The sequence below is a fragment of the Xiphias gladius genome, chromosome 12 (genome assembly GCF_016859285.1).
Source record: "Xiphias gladius isolate SHS-SW01 ecotype Sanya breed wild chromosome 12, ASM1685928v1, whole genome shotgun sequence".
NCBI classification, from domain to species: Eukaryota; Metazoa; Chordata; class Actinopteri; order Istiophoriformes; family Xiphiidae; genus Xiphias; species Xiphias gladius.
In genome coordinates this window covers 14,346,125-14,373,783 of record NC_053411.1, presented here as the reverse complement: position 1 = coordinate 14,373,783, position 27,659 = coordinate 14,346,125, and the positions used below count along the sequence as shown (strand labels likewise).

At 40.4% G+C, this 27,659-nt stretch overlaps 2 protein-coding genes across 8 annotated transcripts; both read right to left on the bottom strand.

Annotated features, from left to right (window-relative positions):
* Positions 1-530: 530 nt before the first annotated feature.
* si:cabz01007802.1 lies at positions 531-11,171 on the bottom strand. The gene is made up of 23 exons (XM_040140626.1): positions 11,094-11,171; positions 10,324-10,396; positions 10,165-10,230; positions 10,039-10,080; positions 9,883-9,939; positions 9,734-9,799; positions 7,718-7,777; positions 7,565-7,624; positions 7,115-7,174; positions 6,292-6,363; positions 6,082-6,144; positions 5,890-5,967; positions 5,419-5,478; positions 5,147-5,212; positions 4,676-4,747; positions 3,940-4,017; positions 3,662-3,715; positions 3,463-3,504; positions 2,446-2,523; positions 2,305-2,344; positions 2,163-2,208; positions 1,523-1,937; positions 531-1,321 (listed from the first exon to the last, which is right to left on the bottom strand). Exons 2-23 carry the CDS (start codon positions 10,393-10,395, stop codon positions 845-847), a joined length of 2,124 nt encoding a protein of 707 aa, XP_039996560.1. The 5' UTR covers position 10,396; positions 11,094-11,171; the 3' UTR covers positions 531-844.
* Positions 11,172-12,874: 1,703 nt separating this feature from the next.
* Positions 12,875-25,873, bottom strand: si:cabz01007807.1. Of its 7 annotated transcripts, none has more exons than XM_040140606.1 (36): positions 25,684-25,873; positions 25,462-25,527; positions 24,723-24,788; positions 24,456-24,518; positions 23,999-24,073; positions 23,254-23,289; positions 23,091-23,144; positions 21,825-22,976; positions 21,529-21,630; positions 21,311-21,403; positions 21,075-21,137; positions 20,838-20,897; positions 20,649-20,684; positions 20,505-20,567; positions 20,344-20,394; positions 20,183-20,251; positions 19,546-19,617; positions 19,335-19,442; positions 19,080-19,142; positions 18,690-18,752; positions 18,381-18,446; positions 18,227-18,280; positions 17,981-18,040; positions 17,666-17,725; positions 17,334-17,432; positions 17,189-17,239; positions 16,999-17,100; positions 16,774-16,911; positions 16,580-16,678; positions 16,441-16,485; positions 16,244-16,318; positions 15,658-15,726; positions 15,488-15,527; positions 15,310-15,367; positions 14,427-14,772; positions 12,875-14,198 (listed from the first exon to the last, which is right to left on the bottom strand). In XM_040140606.1, the coding sequence occupies exons 1-36, from the start codon at positions 25,702-25,704 to the stop codon at positions 13,794-13,796; spliced, it is 4,143 nt and encodes a 1,380-aa protein (XP_039996540.1). In that variant the 5' UTR covers positions 25,705-25,873; the 3' UTR covers positions 12,875-13,793. The 7 variants fall into 7 exon arrangements, with proteins under 7 accessions (XP_039996540.1, XP_039996541.1, XP_039996543.1 ...); XM_040140607.1 differs by having other exon boundaries at positions 16,583-16,678; XM_040140609.1 differs by having other exon boundaries at positions 16,792-16,911.
* Between the last annotated feature and the right edge of the window lie 1,786 nt (positions 25,874-27,659).

The following is a 27,659-nucleotide window of genomic DNA, read 5'->3' as shown; positions in this document are numbered from 1 at the left end:
TGATTTATACAACTTGTAATTGTTTGTGAATGAGTACGTGCATCCGCTTACGCAGCGGACGTCAGGTGAGTAGTCGTCCTTAAATGTGGCCCGGGACACACATTTGTGTACACAGTGCTAGAAGAATGTGACCCAGACCATCTCCGAATGTGGTCTGAGCAATCAGATCCCAATGCATCCTCAGTGTGTCTTGGGTGCAGTATACTAACAGAAGTTGTAAACAACTTTTGTTAACACTTTTGTTTCACTTTTGTTATGGTGGATGACCGAGATGTGCGTAACACAGAGGAAAAGGGGCTTTGAAAGCTCGACAGACAGTTGTCTTTCAGCATTTCTGTCTTTTATGCATGTATCATTCCCTGAGCACAAGATGATCACACCCTCAGCCACCTCTGAATCCGTTGCTCAAAACAAAACAAAAACTTCTTTCACCTACTGGTCTATTTGTTGAGTTCCTACCTTTCACAACTGAGGCAAGTAGTGTGACACGAAAGGGACAAAGAAATAAGCAGGAAACACTTTTATTGCAAAGAAGCTGACATTAATTTAAAACAAATGACAATCACAATGACAATATAGTAACTTCTAGTTCAATGCATAATTAAAATTTCTACTTCATAGAATATAAATATTTAAAATATTACTATAAAACAGCTACTTGAAATTGAAACTAACAACATGGCAGGTATGGTAGAGTAATAATTCAGTAATTGTAAAAATGACAAACTACCAAGACTAACAGTCCCGCTGAAACCTAATTTTTGAATTGAAGCAAAGAGTTTTTTGTGTGTTTGTTTTTAGGATTAAGACTGAGGTTTGGGTTTGGATTTTAACTGTCGTTTCTTCATTCTTCAAGCTCCACAAGTTTTTTCAGATCAGACTTCAACTGCTCTTCATCCTCTTCCTCTACCTCCACTTCTATCCCATCCATGGTTTTCTGCAGCTGTTCTTTGATGCGGTTCAGCTCCAGCAGCCCGTCCTGCAGATCCTTACAAACTTCTCGGATTTTGGCAGCAAACTCAGTCTTGGCGCCCTTTTTCAGCTCCATGGAGTCCTTTGCTAGGAAAAAGACATCGAGAGCCAGGAAGAGACCTGACATAACTCCAGTGGTGACGCTTATCACCTGGGTGGCTTTAGCAGCACCACCTGCAACACTGAGGACCTGGACAGTGCTAATCAGGCTCTCCGTGTTGATCACTAAAGCCTTGCCGGCTCGGCCGCCCTCCTTCATTACATGCTTAACATTCTGGTTTAGGTGCTTCTTCGAGATGCTTTCAGCATACTTCTCAAAGTTCCACTCCTCAAGTGTCTCCATCCCTTCCTGTCAGATAGATAAAGGATGGGAGATTTTTAGAAAAGGGTTGAACCCCGTATATTTTTGAAATCCAGTACTTTGATTAAAACTGCCGAAGGGTGGTTTTAGTTCGCGTTTGTCAGTTTTCATATTCAGCGAAAAAAAGAACATGAGTAAAATGATCGTGAGGTCATGTTTTAGCAGTATATTTTTAAACTGTATGTTCACCTGCAAAAACTCCAGGCACTCCTTGATGTCTTTCATCTCCTCCTGGTAGTCCTGGATCATCTTCTCCACCTTCTTGCGGTCCGTCTTTGAATGGACTGTGTCTGTGATGTTGGCCGAGGCAGACGCAACCCCACCTGCTGTAGCTACACCAATGCCTACAGCTGTGACGATGAGGGAGGTTCCTGCTGTGAAGGGCGCCAGAATGAGGCCGGTGATAGTAGTGACAGACCCTGCGACGCTGGCCACGCCACCGCCTATGCTGGCTTTGACTGTTTTCTTATGAAAACAGTCAGCTGAGTCAGCCAAAGCGAGGAGCTCCAAGATGCGCTGCTGGAGCGAAGCTCCACGCTGGTTGAAAAAGCGAACAAAAAGACGAGCCGACATGAAGACACGATCCGCTGCTTGTTCCACGACTCTGAGACAAGGAAACAAGGAAAATGTTGGAGAAACAATTTTCTTGAATACAAATATCAGTTCAAAAGAAGGATAAAGAAAAGGATTTTGAGCATATTATTTTGATACAAACTTTTTTTTAAAAAGGCATTACTGTTTTTTTTTTCCCTCCCCCAAGGCCATGCTACACTTTTTAAAAATTAAAATTCTACAAGCAAATTGGTAACTTGACTAAATGTTTACTCACTCTTCAGCTTCATCATTCTGTTTTGCCTCATTCCAATCATCCCATCCTAGTGCACAGAAAATTACAATTAACACTACAAGCTTCAACTGCAACCGACCGGATCATCAATAAAATCAAATGCACCGTCAATATCAAAACATACCCTCTACTGTTTTCCACCACGCCAAAAGGCCTTCTTCATCCTGGAAATGAACAATTGGAATAATTCTGTTTGTGCAGTGAAATTAAATTACACGCCAAGCATCATGTTATGCAATATTATAAGACGTAAAAATGGGCATACGTCTAGAGGGTCAAGGACTGTTCCTTCACTGGGCACTGGTACTTCAGCCATTTGTAGCGTCTGAAATTCAACAGCCTCCTAGAAAAGAGTTGCCACAAACTGTTCACAATTCTTTGGCCAGAATTTCTGAGGAACTGTTTAAAAGGTTAATTATACAGTTAAGTATAGAGAGTTAACACAGTCTGAAAATCTCATCTTCCGGCAATATAATGGTTGAAGCTTTTCACCTTATTGCATCCTGTGCTCCCAATTCAAGGATGCTAATAAACCTTTGTGGTTTGATGCAACAACGCTTTTCTGCTATAAAACCTGAGGAGTGTGCACCTCATTGGCTATCATTAGGCACTCAGAGTTGTTATTTGATAGGGAGATGCAACTGCCAACAGGTAATGGAGATAGGGGGGAAAAAAATTAGCAAAAAAAATTCACCCGAGAAACCACAGGCTGCATGTTATGGTGGGGTTAAGACAGGACAAAATAATTGTGGGGGAGAAATCATAGGCCAATATTCTGACATTTTAATCAAAATACATGCCAATAAAAGGAACTCTTACTGGGCTGGAAATGATACGGGCAAATAAAGGCTATACTAACCACCACCCTTTATAAAAATATTACCCCATCTGTTTTTTTGAAGCAACACTGTCCTTTATTTACTTAGATACTTTCACTGGGCAAACGGATTTGCACGCGCAAGTATACAGTATGTGTGCTTGACAAGTGTCAAATTTAATTTGCACTGTGGGAAAAACAGCTATACTGCAGCTCACCTGTAGTCACTTTCAAATCTATCTTTCCCGTGCCTTTGGTTCATTTTTTATACTGCACTTCTATTTTCTTCATTAAATTTGGCTCTGTTTATTACTGCACATATTGGTTCTACTATTCTTTTTATTTTATATAATTTAATATTATTTGAGTAGTTTTAAAGTCATTGTTATGCCTTAATGTGCAGCACTTTGAATGGCCTCTATGTTCAAAAGGTACTATACACATAAAGCTGCCTTTCCTACCAACCTGGGGTAACTCCTGAATGTCAGACGGTGCTGCTGTAGAGCCCTGTGGAACCAAAAATAAAATAAACATAATCATAACATTACTAAAATACATTACCATTTAAAAATAATGACTAAATGAACGACAGAATATCTTGCTTCTGGTGCAGAAAATGTCATTTGTGTTTTTAAACCCAGAGCAGTACCACTACGTAAAGTACCTTTGTTCCAGATCCAAACAATGCACTTGGCAGAATCCTCCGTATTCTGAAAGTCTGGAGAAAAAAAATGAAGAGCACAAATATTCTCACATCTTTACAGCTCCCCGCAGTAACCGCATGAATAATAAAAACAGAAGAAAAAGCACAGTTAGGATTCACTGACACAAGCGGAAGTGGTCTAGTGGTACGATACATGAAGCTAACTTTTAGCAGTTTCACCTCACATGCTTAATTAACTAACTTGAATATGACTTGACCTCAACCCTTGTGGTACATACCATAGTTTGTTTCTTTGGCGCCTCCACTGGCTGATTTTTCACCTCACTGCTGGTGTCACCATCAGTATACCAAATAGACTGGAGAGGTTAAGAGGTTAGTTCTCTGTTACTGTAGTTTGACATAAGGGGTGCTCACACACACGTTGGCTTTAAAAAAAATGCCCCGAACAAAGCATCAGACAAGGTCGCAATCTGCTACAAGGCTGCAAACTGTGCGCCTTTTCACTGATAGGAAGATGGGTGTAGATTTTTATGATAACTGGCTTATAAGATTTAGTGCATGTTCAATTCAACGTCGTGTTTCCTCAATGAAGAGCTTGACTTAGAACTGTAGTCAGCCCCTCGTGAAAAATGTACAACTATTGTTTTCCTGTGGTATGTTTGCTCATTGTGCAACTTGCTTTACATTCTCCTGGCTAGGCAGCATGTTTTCATTATGTCCTCATGTATCACAAGCCCCTTTCGACACCAGTAAAACCAAAAAAAAAAAAACAATGAATAAAATGTCAGTCACTATTAATAGCCGTCTTTTAAAGTGTACCAGCTAGAAATCATGTTTGGTTAAATCAGATTTACGGCAAAACTCATCTAGATTCATTTAAGAAATTTGAAAAAAAACACACACACACACACACACACACACACACACACACACACACACACAAAAAAAAACTCAATCAACGAAATTTAAAAAAAATCATTCAGGACAATTAAGAGATGTATTTAAATGTCTTACATGTCTCTCTATGGTGCTGTCATCCAAGCTTTCAGAGCTGGAGGAGTGCTCACTGTAAATACTTTGGTTTTCCTTATAAGAAATAAAAAAACAGGGGAGAAAAACTAAAGTTAAGTGCAACTCTGTCTTAAAATGTAAAAAAAAAAAAAAAAAAAATTAAATTAAAAAAAAAATGCAAGTTTAGGTATCGACATCCAAAGAGCAAATAACAATGAACAACTGCTAATGAAGAACAGATGTTATTAGCTTGAAGTTATATAAGTTGCTTGAATCTTTTAGCTATGGTAAACTGGGCACTGTAGTTATTAACACTAGATGAACAGAAAGAATCTCCACGATCATCAAAATGATCTATGATTAAGCAACACCACGTATCTGGCCTGAGTCATCTCTGAGTTCATTTAAACTCTCTTAAAAACCGGAACCAACATCCCCATTACTTCCAAAAATAACTGTAACCTTAACCTGTACCTGCGTCCTGAACGAGGAGCCTGTAGTGGAAACTGCAGAGTCTGTCTGACATTCATCTACTGGCACCTGTATCAACAAAACAGTGGGTAACGCATCACAGACTACATTGACTCAACAATTGCAGCTTTCTAAAAGTGATCACTGGCAACCCATTTAAACCAAGCTGGTTATCAACAGTCTCTCTTAAGTCAGGTTTCTCTAAGCTAACTTAACATGCAATTAGAAATTCTTAAGTTGACAATGTTAAGAAGGTTTTTTTTTTTGTACAGTACCTGTGTGTTAGACTTAAAGGGGTTTACTTTCTGCATCATCCCTTTGAATGTCCCGGGGTTCTGAAATAAATTGGGGAGTAGTGAGTAGTGAATGGGGGGGGGGGTGATTTTGGACACAGTGAAAGTTAGGACCACTCAAAAGCTTTCCTTTGGCACCATCTGGTGGTAACAGGGGGAATAATGGTGGTGGAGAGTAATGTACACTGTTGCTGTGGAAAACCAACCGCCCCAATTTTCACCTCTGTCATCTCTTTAAAACCTGGGTACTTTCTTTTGAAGAAAGGCCCTGTATCTTGACTGAATGTAATCACTTCTGAACCGAAGCTGATCTGAAGGCTAAGGGTAGCCCTATGTCACAGTAGATATGAGACAAGAATATAATGTTATGGATTACTTTCATTTTTCCCCCCGCACCTACATGTTCAGTTGGGGTCTGCTTATTCAACAGAGTGCTTCATTGCACAGATCTACCTGCTTCTCTGGCAAGTTGTTATTGTCTGCTAGGCTTCCATTGCTGGAGTAAAGGTCAGTGTGGAGAGGCTGGGTTTCCTGGAAAGACCACATACAAGTAAGAACAAAACAAAACAAACTGAGAATGTGAAGATGTACGCTGAAAATGATCAATTCAATTCAAGTAATCATCATCAGTATTACAACTGGTACCTTTGGCTGTGAGGATTTGAATGGGTTTACTTTCTGCATCATTCCCGCGATCATCCCTGGATTCTAAATAATAAAATACATCATTTGGACAACTGAAGTCTAAGCATGACAACTTGAACTACTCCGAATACCGTATGATCGAGCCACAAATGAGCAAATGTCAGTGTGACTTTTAGATCAGTGGATTATGCAGAACAAGACACAATGTACCTGTTTGGCCCGAAGTTCTTTTACAGTCTCTTGTGGATCCGCACAGTCATCTTGAGGATCACTCTTTGGCACCTATAGCCATAAGAGAATAGATGTGGGGAAGGAAATACAATAAAATAAATAACAATAAGGCAAGATGCTCAAAATAAAAACAACCTATTTTTTTTTGCAGTACTGTTTTAATTCCTTCAAATCAAGCTACAAGTCTTCAGAAAAATTCCATCCCAGGAAAAAAAAAAAAAAAAAAACGGACAAATAAGAAATACATCTAGCAGAGCTAGTGCATCCTTCGTTTGTTTTTACAATAGACTAGATATAGATGCCTCACATCCGAGTCAGTTTTGAGAATTATGCTTTTTGATTTTTTTTTTTTTTTTTTTTTTAAATCTCAAAAGAAGGGGGGCAATGTGTAATTATTTTAGTTTAAAACATTAAAAAAAAAACTAAGAACTAAGATTATCAGTAGAATGTGAAAAAATAACAGTTCTGACGTTATGTCAAACATGTCACAGATGTGGTGGCCCTCTGGGATTTGTGGAGGGGGGGGGGGCACAGAGTGCATTTCCATGTTTCTCACGATAGGGGTGGACACCCAAGCTTTCTGGTGATATGCTGCCCCCCTATTTGTTTGAAGTATGGATTTGACAGTTGGCCAGTGCTTACACATTCTTACCCCTTTAAAAATCAACTTCAGAATATCAAGTTAGTAGTGACATTACTTGAGGTCAGCTCTACAGTTGTATTTTTAAGTCCTTGGCACTTTGCCTTTTAAAGTTATTTGCAGTTCATTGGTCATCTCATGTTAAATGTACAGTGCTAGTACCTGTGTGGAAGACTTGAAGGGGTTGACTTTCTGCATTACACCTTTCAACACACCAGGGTTCTGAAACACAACAACACAAGGTCAACCTGTGCACCGCCAGGTAAAATATAGACAGAAAGAATGAGATTCTTATCCTGCTATTCTCTCACTGCTGTTGTGTTTCTGAATTTGTCGTGTCCTGTGACAACTTAATCCTTAGATGTCCAACAAAAGACTTGGTGTGATCTCCAACGGTTCCCTAGTTTTGGTATAAATACAATTTAAGAAATGTCTGTGTAAATATAAAACAGAGTGTGTTTCAAATTAAGATTTCATAACCTGGAGAAACCCTTAATTATTGGCCATGAATACCGGGTTCTATATTTAAACCTTTTTAAGGGGTCTGAATATATTAAGACAACTCTGGAAAAGGGAAATCATCATCATCTCAAATCATCACCTTTCACCCACCTGATTAGAGTCTGAAACCCTCCCCTGTTCCAGTGAGTCTGAAGATGGAGCTTTAGAGACCTGCATGAGAAAAACCAGCTAAGTGGACACACATAATCTGACGCTGATCATCTTATAAATCATCATTATAACATGCAGACAATGTGAGGTTACCTGGGATGTAGACTTGAATGGGTTGACCTTCTGAATGACCCCTTTCAGCACACCAGGGTTCTGATATACAAGTTTCATAAAGACAAACTTTTACAAATCTTTCTACTTAATTGGAGTTCCTGACTCCAGTCCTCAGAACACACACTAATGCTCATTTAAAATGTGGCCAAGGACAGATGTATGGCTCAAACACAGGTTTATGGCAGTTATTTACCCAAGATGATAGAAAAACCACCTATATTGTGTCTTTGCTTTTAATTGTCAAAACAGGGAGAGCATCTCCCCAACATAACATACTGCTGATTTACTGTGGCACAAAAAAGTCTGGGCACCCCTGGTCAAAATGTCTTTTACTGTGAATAGTTAAGCGAGTAAAAGATGAATTAATCTCCAAAAAAAGGCATAAAGTTAAAGATGAAACTGTCTTTCCAACATTTTAAGCAAGATTAGTGTTTTATTTTTGTGTTGTATAAGTTTAGAGTGGAAAAAAGGAAAGGCGAAACGTACAAAGTTTGGGCACCCCAAGAGATTTGAGCTCCCAGGTAACTTTTACCAAGGTCCCAGACCGCAATTAGCATGTTAGGTTTATGGATTGTTCACAATCATCGCTAGGAAAGGCCAAGTGATGCAAACGTCAAAGCTTTATAAATACTCTGACTCCTCAAACCTTTTCTCAACATTCAGCAGCCATGGGCTCCTCGAAGCAGTTGCCTAGCACTCTGAATTTTACAATAATTGATGCTGCCAAGAGAACTGCTCGTAGGATTGCTAGAAAGGCAAATCAAAACCCCCGTCTGACTGCAAAAGACCTTCAGGAAGATTAAGCTGACTCTGGAGTGGTGGTTTACTTTTCTACTGTGCAGTCACACCTGCAAAAATATGGCCATCATGGAAGAGTCATCAGAAGAAAACCTTTCCTGTGTCCTCACCACAAAATTCAGCATCAGAAGTTTTCAAAGGAACATCTAAACAAGCCTGATGCAGTTTGGAAACAAGTCCTGTGGACTGATCAAGTTAAAATAGAACTTTTTGGCTGCAATGAGCAAAAGGTTTATTTGGAGGAAGAAAGGGTGCAGAATTTCATGAAAAGAACACCTCTCCGGCTGTTAAACTTGGGGATGGATCGATCATGCTTTGGGCTTGTGTTGCAGCCAGTGGCGCAGGGAACATTTCACTGCTAGAGGGAAGAATGGATTCAATTAAATACCAGCAAATTCTGGGAGCAAACATCACACCGTCTGCAAAAAAGCTGAAGATGAAAGAGGATGGCTTTTACAAGGAAGATAATGATGCTAAAACAAACCTCAAAATCCACAATGGACTACCTCAACAGGCACAAGCTGAAGTTTTTGCAATGGCCCTCACAGCCCCCCCTCGACCTAAACATCTTCGAAAATCTGTGGATAGACCTCAAGAGAGCCGTGCAAGCAAGAGGGCCCAGGAGCATAACAGAAGTAGAAGCCTTTTGTAAAGGAAGAATGGGCAAAAATCCTCCAAACCACAGCTGAAGGACTCTGAGCTGCTACAAAAAGCATTCACACGCTGTGATACTTGCCAAAGTGGGTGTTACTAAGTACTGACCATGCAGTACTTACTCGCTTAACCATTCACAGTACCAGCACTTGATCAGGGTGCAGAAGATTTTTTATGCCACTGTACTTCAAAGTTTGTACATTCTGCACATTTAATTTAAACTTGCTCGTAAGCTTTTTTTTGGGGGGGGTCATTATTTTCCTAAGGCTTGCTTGAGATGAAGCCAAAAGTTTTTTGGACAATGACATTTTTTTCTCCTGATTTGCTTTTTTGAAGAAACAATGGATTTTATGACTTAAAAAAAAAACAAAAAACTAAACTATATGTAATTTGCTATTGATCATTTTAGCACTTGGTGTGTAATGGTAGGCAAGTAAAAAACCTTTATTTAAAAAAAAAAGAAAAAGTCCTTCTGCAATAGTGCTAGTCAATTTGTGTAAAGTACAGTAATTACTGTTTAAGTTATATTTGAGTTTCTCTCACCTGTGTGGATTCTGTTCCCTGTTCTAGTGACTCTGAAGAGGGAGCTTTACTGACTGTGGAGGAACCCTAAATAAAGCACAAACGTTTCACCCTAAAAGATCTTACATTAAGAACTCAAAACTGTTATTCAAAACTCAAAATGCTTTTACCTGTGAGCTAGACTTGAAGGGATTGACCTTCTGCATAACTCCCATGACCCCAGTCCTCTGATGTTCATAGAAACACACAGAGCACACACCAGCAAACCAAAATTAGGTCAGGTCAAGTGGACAAGAAGATATTACAAAGTCAAGACTTGTTCTCACCTTGGTCTTTGGGTAAAGTTCATTTGTGACCTCGTTGTTTTCCTACAACAACAAAAAATAAAAAAAATGTTTGGAGGCCAACTTGTGTGTATGGTTGTGTCTTTACATGCAAGTGTGAACATTTACCGGCAAGGCTGCGTTCATTCCTTCATCCTGTTTGTTCAGGCTGTGTGTGATGGGATTGTCTAGATCCTGGCAATGAAGAACGGCTTCAAAAATAATGTCACCGACACGCGTGAACAAAATAGCCCACTAACTTCCACCACTCTCTCATTTTCTACATACCTCCTCGCTGGGTCTTTGTGGGACCACTGGGGTTTGGACTGCAGAGCCTCGGTCCCTTCTGAACATGTTCATGCTGAAACACACGGTGTTTTAAATAGGGGTTAAAGAGAGTAGGAAACGTGGCTGCAAATAAATATAAACGTACAGCCACACAGGCAATGGTGTGTTTTCAGCATAACAGTGTTTTGAAGCGGTCAAAAGCTGTCCACTTTTATCTTGATAAAACCACACACACCAAACTCCGTTCAAATATTTGACAATTTTAGGTACTACTTAGAATTATACACTTGGAAAACGAGTCGTTCGGTGTGTTTTGAGTGCTTTTGTGAAAAGTTAGGTCTTACTGAAAAAATCGGTTTACATCCCATCCATCATACATCAAAGTTTTTTGGTCGTATTTCCAATTTATTTGTCACATCACTTGCTAGCGCCCACCCATTAGCTGAAAAAGCCTGAGTGTGAAATCAGAGCTGGCAAATAATATAAGTCAAACCTGTGTTGGTGCAAGTGAGTTTTCGGTAAACACGAATGAGACGAATTGAAAATTGTGTCCAGCTGAGTGGTAATAAATCTTTAGGTGGCTTTCTACGAAGCGTAGGTTGGCAAAGGGCGACAAACCTTTAAATTGGCAGAGGCTTCAGCACAGTTTGGCTGGTGTTGCCCACACTCCCGAAACAACGTCACTTCGGTGCGAAACTGCACCGTAACAAAAGGAATGTTTGAAAACAGCAAGGCCAGCAACAACGCAATTAAAAGAGCAGGATGCCTACCTCAGTGTCAAGTCAGAGAAACAAAAAGACAACAACCACAACAACAAAAAGGCCGTGTTGCGAAGCAACGACAGGAGGGTTAATGAGTTTTAAAAGTTGTACAGCTTGGTCCTTCGCTTCCCCTTCAACACACAGACAGGTCAAACTGGTATGGCTGAAAAAACAAAAAAACAAAAACCGAGGCGGATCATAGTGGAGTTTGGTTACTGAGGACAACCTGACTGCCGCGTTCTCTGATTTCAGGGGAAAGTTTCGGTTTAAAAGGAGAACAATGAACGGATCCAGGGGAGTGAAAGGGCCACTGCGAGTAGCGCGAGAAAACACCGCCCCGTTTTCATCTAGATCACCTGTGCTACCTGCATTGGGGCGTGGCCTCTCTGCTCCGGCATTTACCTTGTTCCCCAAGTGTTGTATGGGTACCAATGCCTTTAGGGCTGCCTGGCGATTTGTTAAACTTTGTGATGTTTCACTTTTTATTCCTTTAATATTATTATTATTATTATTATTATTATATTTAGGCTATTCTCTGTTTCAAACTTTTCACTTGTTTCTTTGAGAACTATGCTTCCACTGCCTACCAGGCTGTTTTTAAAACACCGTGTATTGATAAACTTTGATATTTGGTTCAAGTCAAAACAGTATGGAAGAAAAAAAAAAAAAAAGCTGATGATTTGAGTTTTATAAGCTGCTGTAAACCTAATTGTGAAATTACCTCTGAATACTTAAAGCAGAAATGTGAGTGCCACACATTCTTCAAAGTAAGATAATATAATGCTCTTTAAATTTCAATATTACGCATTCTTCTCAGTTTAAAGTGACGTAATCAGTCTTTTCTCCTCTCTCTGGCCTGTACCACTCTCACACACAGACGCGCCAGGGGCAGGAAGGGTGGGGGCATCACCCGAGGCCAAAATTTGCAAACAGGACACATTTTCAAAGTCTTTTATTCACAGATTCAATGTTATATTAAAATATCTGTATATACACCAAAATAGGATATTTTAAGACTTGTACAGTTCATTTCTGTTCAGGCTGATATGAAGCGGGAAGATGCACTGACAGTACGATGCACAGATATAATAAAGGCAGGGGCATTATCCAGTAGGACCAGAAGTGGTCACTGAAAATTTGACTATCAAAACATGCAGTGATAGAAATCTTTTGGTATTCACAACATATCAACATATGATTAGTTAGCTTTTTTTGTGACTGTTAAATAGAATATTATGGAGGCACATACAGGTTAAAATAGTTCAGATAGGCATATAACAGTATCTACAAATATGCATATAATACATTTACATGGAGGCCACATGATACAACCAAAAGTGTCTCCAGGTTTTGTACATAAACTTTATGGGCAACAATACAATGATTTCTGCAAAAGGCTAAACTGCAATACATGTGCACAGAATGTTTACATAAACCATACAGGCAAATGACAACCAATATATTTTCTGTGCAATAATTTTACATGTTGCTTTAAAACACAGAAGTACTTTACCAATAGACCTGCAACAAAAAGCTGTGTTACGAATTGTCGATGCCGTCACTGATGCACCGGCAAAACCACAAACTACAGCTTCAACAGTGGCCAGCGACATGATCCGACACATCGCTTGCACAGTCAGTAAGAAAACCTAATGAGCTTTACCAAATCGGTACTGCAGGACGTTTCTGTTATTTTGTCCACCGCTTAAACACCAACACTAAAAACAAAACAAAACATTAGCATAGAGAAGCAATGCCATACAGTGACATATTAAAAATAAATTACCCTATTTACAACATTAATTTTATTTTGAATACGGGGCATTGTCACATTTTCCCTTTATAGAAGAAACGCTTCAAATATGAATGTCCTTGTAAGATAACGTAAGCAGAAGGTTACTATTTACAAACATAGTCCTGTTGTAAACTAACTACAGTAAATTCAATTCAACAAATCTAAGGCAAGTTTTTTTGTCACTCTTTTTCTTAAAAATCAGTTTAATCTGTTTGAGTCTCATTGTAGATTTTCGACTATTCATATCCGTTTCATTACACTGACATTAAAATGCAACTCATTACAATAGCCCTAAAAGGAAATACTACCTTTGTGAATTTCTGTAGGTTTTTGGTGGGACTGTGTCAGACAGGTATCATGAAACTCAATCATGAATTTGTGGTATTACTCTATTGGCCTGCACTGTACTGTAAGGTGACGTTTGCAAATTTGTGCTCATCATGTGCATACAATAGGTGGACAAATTAAACTGGTAATCATTTAAAAACGTTTCCCATGTGTGTGACCACAATGCTATATTCAGATGCACCTTATATATACACACACACACCCTTCAACCAGAGAACAACACACACAGTGCACAGAAAAAGGTATCCCTGTTCCTGTTATTTTGACCAGTCCCTGTGTGAACAGTAAACATCTTACAAAATAATAATACAACAAGAATAATATACAGTCTCAAAAGTAACCAGAGTTGAATTAACACCTCTCAGCAAAAATCCCAAACAAAAATGACCATTATAAGTTTCACATTATTGCAGTGGATCGGAATATACAGTCGGTTCTATACATTTCTGATGATGTCCAGAGTCTGCTGTTTTCAGCAAACTGGTGTTAAAAAAATTCAACAAGGCACATGAATTCCTTTAAAACGACAGCAACCATTATTTAGCCAGGAGGGGGCAGGATGTTGCTCACATGTTTCCTGTAGCATCCTGTAGCTCCTCTCTGATGGTGTTGAGCTCCACTATCCAGTCATTCAGCACGTTTGCCACCTCCTTTATTTGACACACAATCTCTTTCTTGCAGCCTTTCTTCAGCTCCCGGGAGTCCTTGATGAAGTACTCGTCCATGCCTTTGAAGAGTCCTTGGACTGAAGCTACAGCTGAGTCCGTTACCTCCGTTGCCCGTAACACGGGCAAGTCGACTAGGCTGATCATCTGGACGGCACTGCGGATCTCCCAGTCCTCCGAGTAGTGTTGGGTGCCAGACCTGAGGAAAGGATGGCCGCGAAGTTTGTACAAGCCATGACTTACAAAGTGGAGGATCTTGCCAATGTCCAGCAGGTGAGCCTCATACTCCTGCAGTACTGTCTCCACCTATCGGAGGAGAGGGGGAAGGATCTCGGGTTAAACACTGAAAAGGTCAATGGTAAATTGAAGCATGTAATGGAGCAGGGCTACAACCCCAGGGTCTGGTGTCAAAGTCAGCATCTTATAACTTTTTGCAGCATTATAAGAAAGTCACAGCTCCTCCTGCACGTGAACATAGCTGCGGTAAAATAACTGCGTATGAACAGAATTTGCAGGAGACATTGTAAAACTTACCTTCTTCCGGTCGTGCATGTTGTTAACGTTATCCGAGATGGCCGCAGAGGCTGAGGTGATTCCACCGGCCGTTGCCACCCCCACTCCAACAGCTGTAACTACCAGAGAGGCACCAAACGTGAAGGGGGCCAGCGCCAGACCGGCGATGGCTGTCACACCCCCCACAGCTGTGGTGGTGCCGCCAGTGATGCCGGCGATCTTGGCCTTTTGGTGGAAGTTGTTGATGTCATCGGCGATGGCGTGGAGCGCGATTACGGACTGCCAGAGGACCTCTGCTCTCTCTGTGAAGACCTTGTTGAAGACCCGCAGGCCATGGTGAACCTTATCCGCCAAGATGGTGAATGATCTGGGATTTATGTGGGAGCCAAACCAATGTTATGCTCGGTAAGTGCAGGGCAAGGAAGCAGTACCTTAAAATATGGCTCTCAATACCGAATGTCAAACAACCTCTTTCGCCAAGCAAATCGCCAGCATGGCAGGTTCATCCTGAAAGCAGTTTTAATGCAAATAGCCCATATTTATTATCCAGCCAATCAAGACAAACAAGCAGATATAGTCTATGTGGAGATAATTTCATATCTTTCAGTTTGTGTGTGACTTGTGTGCTTTTACTGTGATCCCAAGTAGGAAGTGGTGGCTGGTCCTTATATGGCCTACCAAAATCTGCTGAATTTCTGCTGGACTCTCTGCTGGACTACAGAGTGCTAATACACAGTATTGTGGACATTTAGCACCGCTTTAGCTTTCCCGTTTAGAACACCCATAACTGCTTGTATATCAACAACTGACCGTATCCTTCCACCGCACGCTGAAAGTTGGTCGGTATCTAATCAACCACACCAGCAGCCTTTTACTGCCCCCACATTCATATAAACAGACGTACTTGGACTCATCCTCCTTTATGACTTTGCTCTCATCATCTGATGGCACCTCATCCCATTCTGAAACACAGTCAAGCGACAGGTGTTGATGAAGTTACGAAATTCAAGCATTTGTTTTTTTATTGCTGTAGTCTCTGTTGTCTGAATCTGTTACTTAAAATAAGTCTGATTGCGACTCACTTTCCACAGTGTACCACCATTCCATCAAACTGTCAGTGTCCTGTGACCAAAAAAAACAAAACAAACAAACAGGACATGACGGTTCACACTTGAGCACCACACTATTAGAAAAGGGAAACAATATTTGCCTGCGTAAATAGGAAATGCGTGGTGATGAAGAGAAAACTGACCCCTTCCTCATCTCCATCCTCCAAACCAGCCATAGCACGCTCATCCTTCTGAGCAGCCAGCCACTCTGCCTGAATGAGGGATGAGGGAAAGGGTGGATGTATCGAAAACAAGCCAGCGAATATGTCCATAGGTCGTTGCGACATATTTGACTATATTCACACAGATTAGTCATCAAAACCTGGCGTTACACTTGTTGTTTTGAATAGCATGTAGCCTAGGTTGCTGAACCAGCCCAGTCACATGTCAAAGGAATGCGTCCCATCAGGATGCATAGAGATAACTGAGCCCACAGTGGAAAACAACAACATTTCATCATTGCCTCTCAATCGGCAGTTGAAATCAACAAAAGTATCAATAAGGAAAGAAGACCTTTTGTGCACTCCACAGGAAGGAGTTGTCTAATTAATACCGGAAAAATTTTAGACCAAAACAAAATATGTTATCAGAGTCAACGGAGTCAAGTCGACCAGCTTAAATGGTGAGCTACATCACAAGTTACAGGGGAGTATTTTTCAGTAGGTACACTTGCTGACTGGTCATTTAAATATCTTGCAGTACTTTCCACTTTGAAGGGTGTGAACTAACCTTGGCAGCCTCTGACAAGTAGTCACTAGATGTTGCTCCGGGTGGGTCCTCACACTCTAGATGCATGGCTTTGCCCTGGCAAGACAAAGAGACAATGAAAAGCGAGCATGTCATTCTCTTCTGCTTAAAGCTCGGACAGCAATAACAGCAAAATCCCCCCTTGTGCTCAGAAAAGAAGTTAGACCGGACAGACTTACCTTAGCCTTGTATTTCATGAGGCCTTTCAGTTTCCATGACTTTTTCTGTTAAAAAAAAAAAAGAAAATCCCGTTTTGACAATCCCATTTTAAAATCACGCCAAAGGAAGCAGCAAAAGTGAACGCCAGGTTGACAATACCACCGGTTTGCAGGTTTCCAGTTCATCTTGTTCACTGTCATACATCTCTCCTGGACTCGTGAAATCTTTTCCTTTAATTTCATCCTCAGCAAAGTCATCCTGCAGAATTATATAACAAAAACTCAGCCAAAACCACGGAAAAAAAAACAAAAACAACTGTAACTCAAGTATACAATAATGTGCAGTGCGCTTACATTGTGCATTAAACATCCATTGAATGCCTGCTGAGGTACGTGTTGGCTGAATCTGATCGGCTCAGGCTGTCCAGTCGTATCGTAGGCCGTCTTACATTTGCGTGGAACAGGATTACAACCTTTATGTTTGGAATTTTTCTGATAAAAGAAACAAATCATGATGTTAATAGTATCATTACAAAGTAAAAGTGATAAATTTTGTTAAAAAAAAAAAAAAAAAAAGACCTGTTTGCAGTCCTCCATCCAGTTTAGTTCTTCATCATCCAACTCCTCTTCTGAGAAGCTGCTCTTCTTTTTCTGAGAACTACTGTCATCCAGCCTGTCCTCCTAATTCACAACATCATTCAGACAAATTAGTGAAAAACCCAATTCAGCAAAGGCATCTCCCACTGCATGACCAAAATTTCAAATTTACCTTAGAGCTTCGACGACCCATGTGCAGCAATTTCATCTTTGATGGTTTCTTCTATTGGTGAAGGGGGGAAAAAAAAGTTGATTAAGTGAAAAGAGGTAACAACATGTTCAGTGAAAAACTGAAAACTACAAACAAAGAAAGTTACAGGTTTGCAGTCTTCCATTCCATAAGCATCTTCATCTCCATTTAATCCAGGAGAAAAATGGTGTGTTTTCTGTAAGTGCTTGTCATCCATGAAAGCTGCCTGAGCAACATATCAAAAAAAAAAAAAGTTATTCTTCGTAGGCAAGTCAGGAACATTTAGAACCAAAAATTATACTGGTGCAGTGAAAACCCTGCTGCATAGAGAAGTAACTACAAAATGTCCATTAAAGGGAAGTCAGCAAATTACTATATTCACAATAAAAATGTATATCAATACGCATTTCTGCAATGTCAAACAACAAATCATGTAATGATAAAAAAGAAACATAGCACCTTGCCAGTTGACTGAAGATTGTGGCCTTTCATCCCTTCTGCATCCTCAAAAGAATTATCCTAAGAGTCAAGTATCATGACAAGTTGTTTCACAATGACATATGCAAGCAGGTAACTTCAAATAAAAGTAAATCTAGAACAGCAACACCAACTTAATAAAAGGTAACTTCGAAACATAAGTAAACCACGCCATCTCCACAATCAGACCAATCGCCCTCTTATTAGACAGTGAGGGAATGAATTCGTCATTATCTTACGAAGTGTCGTTCGCTGCTGTTTAAATGTTGAGTTCACTGAAGCGAAGGTGACTGTTACCTCTGACTTTTTACGCGGCGTGTAGCCAAGTGCGCCTAAAAGCTCGTCTTGTGATTTCTCCTGAGGGAACAAGAAAAATAATTCCAAACATGTGACTCTGCAGAGACATGCTCATACCACAAATACAACATCAGAGCAAAGCGCACACACACACACACACACACACACACACACACACACACACACACACACACACACACACACACACACAGTACAAACCCACTATATTCAAACGGACAGTCGTACCTTTGATCCTTTACGATGTGTATGTCCGTGTGTTCCCTTCAGTTTATCATCGTTCTGGAGAAAAAAGGTTTTTAAAGCGATACACATTCATGATGGTTTTCATATACAAAGCTGTGAAATGTGAAATAGAAACAATACAGTGGATGTGCAGTACCTTTTCTACAGTGATGGCGAAGCCTCTGTGTGGCATAAACTTAATTTTCACCCTGTTTCTTCTCTTCTGGAGAGACAAAACAGTAGATTGAATATTCTGGCACACATTTATTTGGGCAGAGAACTTCCTTTAACTTCTCAGAAAATGTCACTCAAAATCTTTGAATCCACGCAGACTGTTCAAAGAAGGCAGCTCCATTCTATAACTTTACTCTTTAGGCTGAACTGTCATCATGACAACACCTTGGGCTGCTGGCTCGGCTATTTAACATTAGGACGACAAAAGCGTAAAAATCCACGGCTGTTTAACCTCTTCACGCTGGGCTTCCCCTCTGTCCTCCTCTTCACCAGTGCTGTCATCCACCACTGTCCCCTGTTAAAAAAAAAGAGACTCTGCATTAAAAACCATTACATGTAAACCTATTAGGAAGACTAGAATTTGTCTTGAAGGACGCAAAGACATGAATAATAAAAACTGTTAAACATTTAGAACGAAATAACAATCTGTTACTCCTTTCAAAGCGTTGACATTAGGATATGAATTCATGTGCTTTCTGCGTTTTTTTCCCAGCACTTAGGAACGTAAAAACAAAAGCACTATGGGGACAATTCGAGCTGCTAAGGTTCAAGAAACTTTTTCTCATCCTCCTCAGGATCCAAATTACTTTTATAAACAGTTGGCAGACTGCAGGTACTTTACCTCTGACCATCGTCGTATAATGGAGTTTTTCTTGTCGACGCTCTTCTTATTGATGTCATCGTCCTGTTGTGGATTACAGAGAAAAAGGTATCGGAACTGCAGCACTGAAGTAGTCACGTGTCCGACACAGTTCAGCATGGCCGGATTGTGTCAGTTCGCTTGGATGACACCATGGCGGCAGATTGAGTAAAAGACTTGTAGGAAGACCTAAATGTCCTTCCGTGAAGCCACACACTTGTACCGCAGATAACTTACCCTTGATTCTTGAGATAAATGTTCATTCATGTGGTTTCCCTCTGGCATGGAGGAAGTAGTGGATGCTCTTCTAAGCAACCGGTTCACTTTGGTCTTCAGAGGTTTCTTCTGGTGACAAAAGAAGACATTATGAAACCACCTCTGGTTTACTAATCCTGTTCACAAAAACAGTTACACAACTGTTCCAAAAAACAAAAATCATAAATCATACTTTGTAGTCCATCCCATTCTGCTCTCCATCTTCATTCTCTCCTGCAGCCAAGTGTATTTCTGAAAAATACTCCTGAGAAACAGAGGCACTCACTTTTAATCTGAGCACTGGTATGTTCAGATATTATGCAACAATCATTTTTGTCCTCATTTATCTGAGCAGATTTTCCCTCTGGATCAAGTGTTCAGTTGGCTTTAAAGCATAGCAAACGGCAGGGGATTTGTCTTTAAAAGTTTGCTGAACTTTTTGCAGGTCCAGTTCTTTGACTGCCTTTCTGGAATCAGAGATGTAGAGTCACAACAACTCAAGGGGGAAAAGAAAAAATAAAAAAAAACATGACTGAGTTTCTCCTCCCCGTATTAAAGAAAGTCCAACGTTTCTCACTCCAAATGAATCATTTTTTAACACAAGTTTGGGTTGCCTTTATTTGTTTGTGCCTTTCCTTTGACTGTATTTGCACTGCATCACAATCTTCCATTGCACTGAATCAGAACTCACCATTCAAAACCTTAACTCACCTTAGCCCCTTAGGTGCAAAAACACATTACAGTTTACATATGTAGGGACATGTTAAGACTAGGCTAAGTGACACATGCTTAAACAATATATGTTTGATTCCAGACACCCTGATTGTTACCTTTGATGATTTACGAGGGATGGGTAGAGCCCTGGTCCTCCCCTCCTGTGTGTCATCAGGAAACTTATCCTATAAAGTAAAAAAACCATTACCATTGTACTGACAAAATGTGCAAACACAAACAGAGCAGGGAAACTGTTATTTTGCGTTACTTGGTTTACCTGTGAGCCTCTTCTGGAGAGTTGAGACATTCTGAATTTCTTGTTCTTTCTCTGCAATAAATGTTTGCAGAAAAATGTTGAACTATATCGTGGAAAAATATATTAATGGCAACCACAGAATATCTAATAGTGACTGATGGGTTAAAACTGTCAGATGGTACCTTGCTCTGACCTCCAGAGCCATCCTGATCCTCACCACTTCCTCCATCGGAGTCCGTCTTCACCTAAGAGAAAGTTTTAGCTTTTTTCAGTTTCTTTTTTACACTTAAAAACAAAGCTAATTAAAAGAATGAACTGTCTCTTACCTTCAGTGACTCTCGCCGCAGTCTAAATTTTCCAGACTTTAAGAAAAAAACAAAACAAAAACAAAACACATCCTCTATTTAGTTGAAATGTGTTTTATCTTTGCATAGAGGACATTGCTGAGAGTTCAAGATAGTATTCCAGCCCAATAGTGAGAGTATACTAATTAAATATTTAAAATATTTTCTTACTGGTTTGAAGTCAGGGTTAAGTTCAGGACTGTCCTCAGGCCAGTCTTCCACACACCTTTCCTGTTTTGGGATTTTAATAAAACAAAGCTTTATATAGACAGTTGTATTTCTGTAATTCTCCATCCCCTTTATTGCAGTAACATTTGTCCCTGTTAAGTTTGTTATTAAGTCTTATACATTTATTAATTTTCTTCTTTTTAGTCGAAATTACTTTTTTTCCCATTATTAAAAACACACCTGTCCAATAAGCAGGATATCCTCAAAGACAACATTGTTCTCAGGGTCCACTGTTTTACTTTCCTGTAAAAGAGATATATTTAAAACATGCACACCCAAAAATGATTTCCTATCCGCAGTGTGTCTTGATAGCTACACACACTTTCCACACATGGCCATTTAAATAATTTCTAATTAGATATTTACACATGCTAATTTGGGCAGCTAATTTGGTCAAGTTTAAACAGGATGCGTACTGGAGTTTTTGGTTTGTGGTGACCAACTGGCTTTGGGAGCAGTCCGAAGGCTGGTTTAGGAGACGTTTTTCGTACAACTGGATCCTGTTCAATCTGAACACATTCAAATGAGATAAAGAAGGTCAGTAATAGCACATTAGATTTCGTAGCAATATAATTAGTGAGTTACACAAGCAGGTAATGAATAAGATTATGTTAAACTGTGTTCTTTTTCATACAGGTTTTACTGGTGTGGGTGGCTTTTCTGGTTTTGGTGGCTTTCCTATCCTTGGTGGTCTAGTTCGAGGAAGTGGCTTTGGTGGACGTTTGAAGGTTGGCACCTGCAAGTTTGATTATGAAAGAAGGTATGAAGTGCATGTTATATAAATTAGAGTATGTCTTAAATCAATTTGGCGACTAGATGCGTCGTGCAATACAGTGGGACCCTAAAGGAACCACACTTTACAGTACAATGGATTAGTATTTAACATTGATTTTATGGCTGTCTACATATTGAATGGCACCTGTTACGTACATGAGTCATTTCAGCTGAAGACTGGCTGGGGGACACAGACAGATAACTGGCCTGACTGAAAGGAGTCGGCTGAAGAATATCATGTTTGGTTCCCTTAGAAGTTGTCAACACAATATCCTGTGGCCTGTTGGATGGAAGAGATTCTGATGGCGTTGCTCTGAAGAGATCTGGTGACGATAGCATGTCAAGCTTCGATTCTGACGGACTGTTGAGTGAAGGCGTAGGGTACATAGCCTTAGAGGCAGTATTGCTGAAGGTTGTCTCAAATATATCCCTGCTGTTAGTCTTAGAGGGAAGTGGTTGGAAGATGTCTGGAGTCCCATTTAAAAAATCTTGGAAAGGGTCGTGTTGTTTTGAGGGAGTAGTACCAAACGGGTCTTCCAAACTGGAGATGTCTTGGAATAAATCCCTTGCAATTGGGCTTGGGAATGGGTCGACTGTATTTGTGGATGAAGATGAAAATATGTCCATATTTTCCTTGGAAGACGTGCCAAAATGGCCATACCCTTTCGTAGAGGGATCTTGTTTGTTTTTCTTGACATCCAAGAGTTCCCACCTTTTAGTTGGAACGGCTTGAAACAAATCTGCTTCAGTGGTGGAAGCAGAATAAAATGGGTTCACTACCGTAGGCTGTGAAGACTGGAACAGAACGTCCTCCTTGTTTGAGGGAGACTTGAATGGGTCCACAAAAATGCTCGGAGATTTGTCGATGAGATTCGCTTCCTTAGCACGTGCTGTGTGGATTAAATCCTCTCCTTTAGCAGCCCTGAAAAGGTCTTCCCCTTCACCTTTAAAGAGGTCAGAGCTCTTTGACTGCAAGGCTTTGGAGAAGTCCTGTGTTAGAGCAGGATTTGTTTTAAATAAGTCTGGTGAGTTTAGCGTTTCATCATGAAAATGACTACTGGCAGATGCATTTTGGGCCAGTTTCGATGTATGGAAGAGGTCTTGCATGGGGTTGTAGGTAAGGGTCTGGAATAGGTCCTCCTGAGCTTCAGAAAACTTTTCTCCATTTTCCAGAGTCTGAATTTTGGGCTGAAGATCCAGGGGCGAGCTCTGAAATTCAGGTGGAGCGACAAAGATGGTATTGAGGTTTATTTCCTTTGAATTTTCCATTCCCACATCCTCCATTATGTTTCCTTTGCTGCACGATTCCTGATGAAAGAACACAAGGTCATTAGGGACAGGCTCAAAAAAGGAAAAAGGTAGTACCTAAGGTAAGGTTGTGATCTGGTTTTAAAAAAAACGAAATCCCTATACAGTACGTACCAAATAATTCACATAAAATTGGTTCATTCTGGCCAAATCCCCATTGACTCCATTCTGATAAACAAAGAAAGGGAAACCAGGCAGAAAAGGAAGAGGTGCTAGATTTCACTTGGACTGTTGACAGATTTCTCAAACTGAGTTAAGTGGGCATCTAAAAACATACCTGAGGGCTTAAATGGAGCATTTCCTGTTCTCCATTCTGAAACAATGACACAGTGACACAGCAATCACTGAAATTTAGGTTTTTGGTCAAGGACTAGTATTAAAAAAAATGTAATATTTCCACCTCTCAAAATAATTCATGCAATGATTTTTCATAACAATATGGCATTGGCAGAGGTATGAATGCTACAAAAAAGCCTGATTATTACTTTTTATTTTCATTTATTTGTCCCTACAGAACACCTACACCTGCTTTTGTTTGCAGCCCAAAGTTTGAGAGCAGGTACCAACCAATAACCGTATAACAAAGGCATTAAGATGGTATTGTTTGAAAAGTTACCAGCTAACGAGGTTTGATGATGCTTTTTTTTTTTTTAGGAGCCCTATCAAATGCTGACAATGAACTGACTTATTAATAGAAAAATCTCATCCGGAAATCTGCTTATACACAAACACACCTACACGTTACAAAGATTTCACGATAACATTTAGTGTGATTGTATTGTTGATCAAAAAACAAAACAGGTGCTGTGCTGCAGAGGGAAGATGATGATTATCCTCCTTCTTCAAACCGCTCTGAGGACCAGGAGGAGTGTGTTGAGGAGTGTTGATTAAAATATGAACAGCAGTTTTAACCATCCATTTCATATGGCAAATTTGAGGCATTTCAGCTAAATCTTGGATGTAGTTTCTCTTGAGTTGTACCATATGTCATTCATGTATGCTCTGCAGATGCTGAGCCTCACCTGTGCTAAGTGTAGCTGGTGGTTGTCTGTCACACCTGTGGCAGCAGCTGAGAGATGACTAAGGAACTCGTCATCCTGTGGACCAAAAGTCAATGACAATAAACAAAAAAAACCCCAACATATTTGTGGAGTGAAGCGTGGGAAGAATCATACATCTTGCTTGTCATGCATTCTCAGTCAGTGTGATATGAACGTCATGTGTCACTTGTTAGAAATGCAAGCTAAAATGCGATAGTGCCGTAGACTGCAAGCATTGTGAGGCTTGCTGTTTGTTCTCCAGCAAACAAGAATTTCTTTGTTTGCTGTTATTGCTGCGTTAAAGACAACATAACTGGGAGTGTCCTAAAAATACACTCGGAAAAACGCAGATGATGCATTGCTGTTCATTAAAGATCACCAGCCTGCACTGTATGTGCACATACCGAGCCGAGAGACACTGTTACCAGTGGTTTCTAACCTGTTTGTTTCGAGACTCATTCACAGATGATCCACTGGAATTAGAGGGTGATGAAACAAGAGTCTGAAGAGGAGAGAGATGGAGGAAAAAAAAAATCATTAAATTATTATAAGGGAGTTAAATTATGTGTACCCTTTTTTCTCTTTTTCATCTGAAACTGGAAAAAGAGGTCAGGAATGCATTGCAGTACAGTACCTAAGCTTACTGGGATTAGGGTGTGTGTTTGAGATGTAAAAAAATAGTGTGTGTGTGTGTGTAGCCACTCACCTTGTACTGATTATGGAGAGGGCTTTGGGAGACTTTTTTCAGCATATTTTGTAGCGACACAATACTCTGTAAAGAAAAAAGACACACTGTCCACTTTTTCTTTGTTGTCAGTGAGCTTACCAGGCCTAAACAAAAAATAAATAAATAAATAAATAAATCCATATCGGTTAAGTCATACTGTGATGAAATTAATATTTTTTGGACTGCGGTAAAATTACGTCGACTGCTTTTTGTGGGGTCAAATTCAGTCACTCACCAAAATATGCCAAAAAACAAATGAAACTTCAGGTTTTTGATCTATGAAATAGGTACACAGTTGTGGGTTTACATTTTGTTCTATCTTTAGTCTAGTAAGAAAGCACATGAAATCCACATTGGTGAGGTCCGACTGCAGTGTGACGATAGCAGATTTGTCCTGTCCTGTACGAAAAAAACAAAACAAATCTGCTTCCCAATCTGTTTTGAAATAATAAATAAAAAAATACATGCCAGCCATAGGTGGCAATAAACAGTGTGGAAGCAGTGCAGGGGAATACACTGTCCTGCATGTCCTGAACCGGTTAGGTTGTTTACTTGTTTGAGGATAAAATTTTAACTATGCAACACACAGGCGGAGAGGACGAAGCCTGCATGTTTGAGAATCGAAGACTCCCAATACAACCCCAGTTAAAAAAAAAAAAAAAAAAAAAAAAAGGTTGCTACAGCTTTTCAACCGCAGACCCCCTTCAAACGTACTCACCGGTCGTCTTTCCCCAGACGCGGTTTCTGTTGGGGCTCCACGATCGCCCCCCTCCACACCGGTCTCCTGGAAGAAATGTGAAACATAACAAGAACCATGACCGAAGAAAACAGGTTTCAAACACTGAGAACAACAAGTCAAAGCCTCCTCCCTCCCAGGCCCGAGCAGTCGCTGGCATAAATGTTCAATCCGGGATTTAACTTAAAATACTCCGAGACTCACCGTGGCTGTGTCTCCCCGCATGATCAGTGAGGTCGGTTTAATATTCAATCATGAATTAAAACCGGATTTTTTTTTTTTTCTTTCCCCACGCCTGAGATTTATCCGGTGAATGACAACGTTCCTCTTGAGTACGTCCTCGGGATTTACCTTGGCAATTATCTCCCGGCTTGACGCACCTGCGTCAAGTCCGCTGTGGTGAACACCTGAACACCCGGAACGCAAACCTTTCAAAATAAAAGGCTTTTTTTTGGGGGGGGCGCATGCTCAGTCTCGATCTATCCATCTACGCGTGTCTTAAACGACACAGCGGTGATTAAAATTGGTGTATGTACAGTCATCCGGTAAAGTTACTTTGGATGTGTAACTGTCTTAACCAGAACATCAACTTATCCACAAGGCAGTTACTGCAAAAAAAATCATTTGTATTCTTATTTGCATTTTTTTTTTTAATGATTTGCATGTTCTACATTTATTCAGTGCTTCGGAATATCTACTCCTACTGGAGAGGTTTAAACTAGAGCTCCAGGGATAAGAACATTTCAGGTAACCAACACCAGGGTGCAGAGGTGATTCTTGTAGTCTGTGAATAGCGACGCTAGTCAATACAATTAAAACTGCAGTGCAGACGCTGAAAGTCTTAAGTGGTTAATTTCCCAGAAACCAGTGAACAAATATTGCTTTCATTTCTGTTTTTTTGGGGGGGACGTTTTTTTCTATTTTGTTACTGTTTGACAAAGGGGACTTCCCACCATTTACAGGAGACCTTGAAAGTCTTATAGGCCCCCAATTTGATGTGTTAAGGCAAGTGGTAGCTGTGGCCCCAGTGAAGCTGGGGGTCGTCGTCTGACTGCTGATTTTTACCACATTTTAAATCGTCCTCCCTAATTCGTTCAAAATGACACATCTCTCTCTCTCTCTCTATTATTTTGAAAGCAAACACGTGTTTTTCTGACCGAGTCGGCTCGGCGCAGGTCGTCAGCCTGTCCCCCCCACCCCCCAGGCCCGTCCTCCCCAATGCAAACCGACCGGTTTTTTTTTTTTTGTCCTCGCCCAGCTCGAGCGGGCGGCGTGGCCCAGGTGTGTTGACGTGCGGAGGGCTGTGCGCCGACAGACGAGGAAGCTCGCGAGCGGGAGAGCGAAACGCAGACAGGAACCCACGACTGACAGGCTGCTGTGCAGCGACACGGCACATTCATAAATAGCCTCTGTTAAGATATGTGAATAAATCGAATAAATAAATCAGACCGAAGAGGGAACTTTAACCTCCACCATCTTAAAAAAAAAAAAAAAAAAACAACATTTAGAGAAAAGTCAGAAAAGCAAAGTCATGTCTCTGCTTAAGAGACCACATCCAGCAGTTAGGCAGATGTTTCCACTTTGTCTCCCATCACGCTTTGCACCTAATAGGCCGCCGACTGAATTTCACTCCACTAAAACCTGTACTTCCGTTTCAAATGAACCTAAACCCAACCTGTCCCGGCTCCCCGGGCCAGCAGCGGTTACCTCGCTCAAGATAAGGTCGTGGGCACATCTCGAGGCCTGCGTATATAGTAACCTCTGACCCCCCCGGTGAGTGAATAAGAGTAACACGGAAACTGTCTTTAAATGTTTTTTCACAGCTGCTGACTTGAGTGTGTGGACAGCGTTGTAACATTATTTGTCCAGCAGATAGCAGAGGCTCTTTAAAGACTGTAATTCCTGACTCTGTGAGTATCATGTCTGTTTGTTTTTTGGGATCAGTAACAGGCTCGGTGGTTACTTTAAAGTGTATTCTGTTACAGTTACTGGTTACAATGCCTCGTCAAAGCTGTGACCAGCAATGGATTTAAAGGGTTAAACTCGATAATATGTCATGACTTCTTTGAGATACTGTTAAGTTTCTTTGCCATGTGAAGAATAATGATACTGTAAAAATTTCAAACTGTTCAAATAACTCAGACTCAGACTCGAAAAAACTTTTTACACTACATTGGATA

Coding starts and splice junctions, on each gene's coding strand:
- si:cabz01007802.1 (XM_040140626.1), bottom strand. CDS start 10,395: ATGAACATGTTCAGAAGGGACCGAGGCTCTGCAGTCCAAACCCCAGTG. Junction 4,018..4,675: donor ACAGCACCATAGAGAGACAT/GTAAGACATTTA, acceptor TAACCTCTCCAG/TCTATTTGGTATACTGATGG. Junction 3,716..3,939: donor CGCCAAAGAAACAAACTATG/GTATGTACCACA, acceptor TTTTTTCTCCAG/ACTTTCAGAATACGGAGGAT.
- si:cabz01007807.1 (XM_040140606.1), bottom strand. CDS start 25,704: ATGCGGGGAGACACAGCCACG. Junction 22,977..23,090: donor AATTTTATGTGAATTATTTG/GTACGTACTGTA, acceptor TTCTTTCATCAG/GAATCGTGCAGCAAAGGAAA. Junction 15,727..16,243: donor ACTTGTCAGAGGCTGCCAAG/GTTAGTTCACAC, acceptor TCCCTCATTCAG/GCAGAGTGGCTGGCTGCTCA.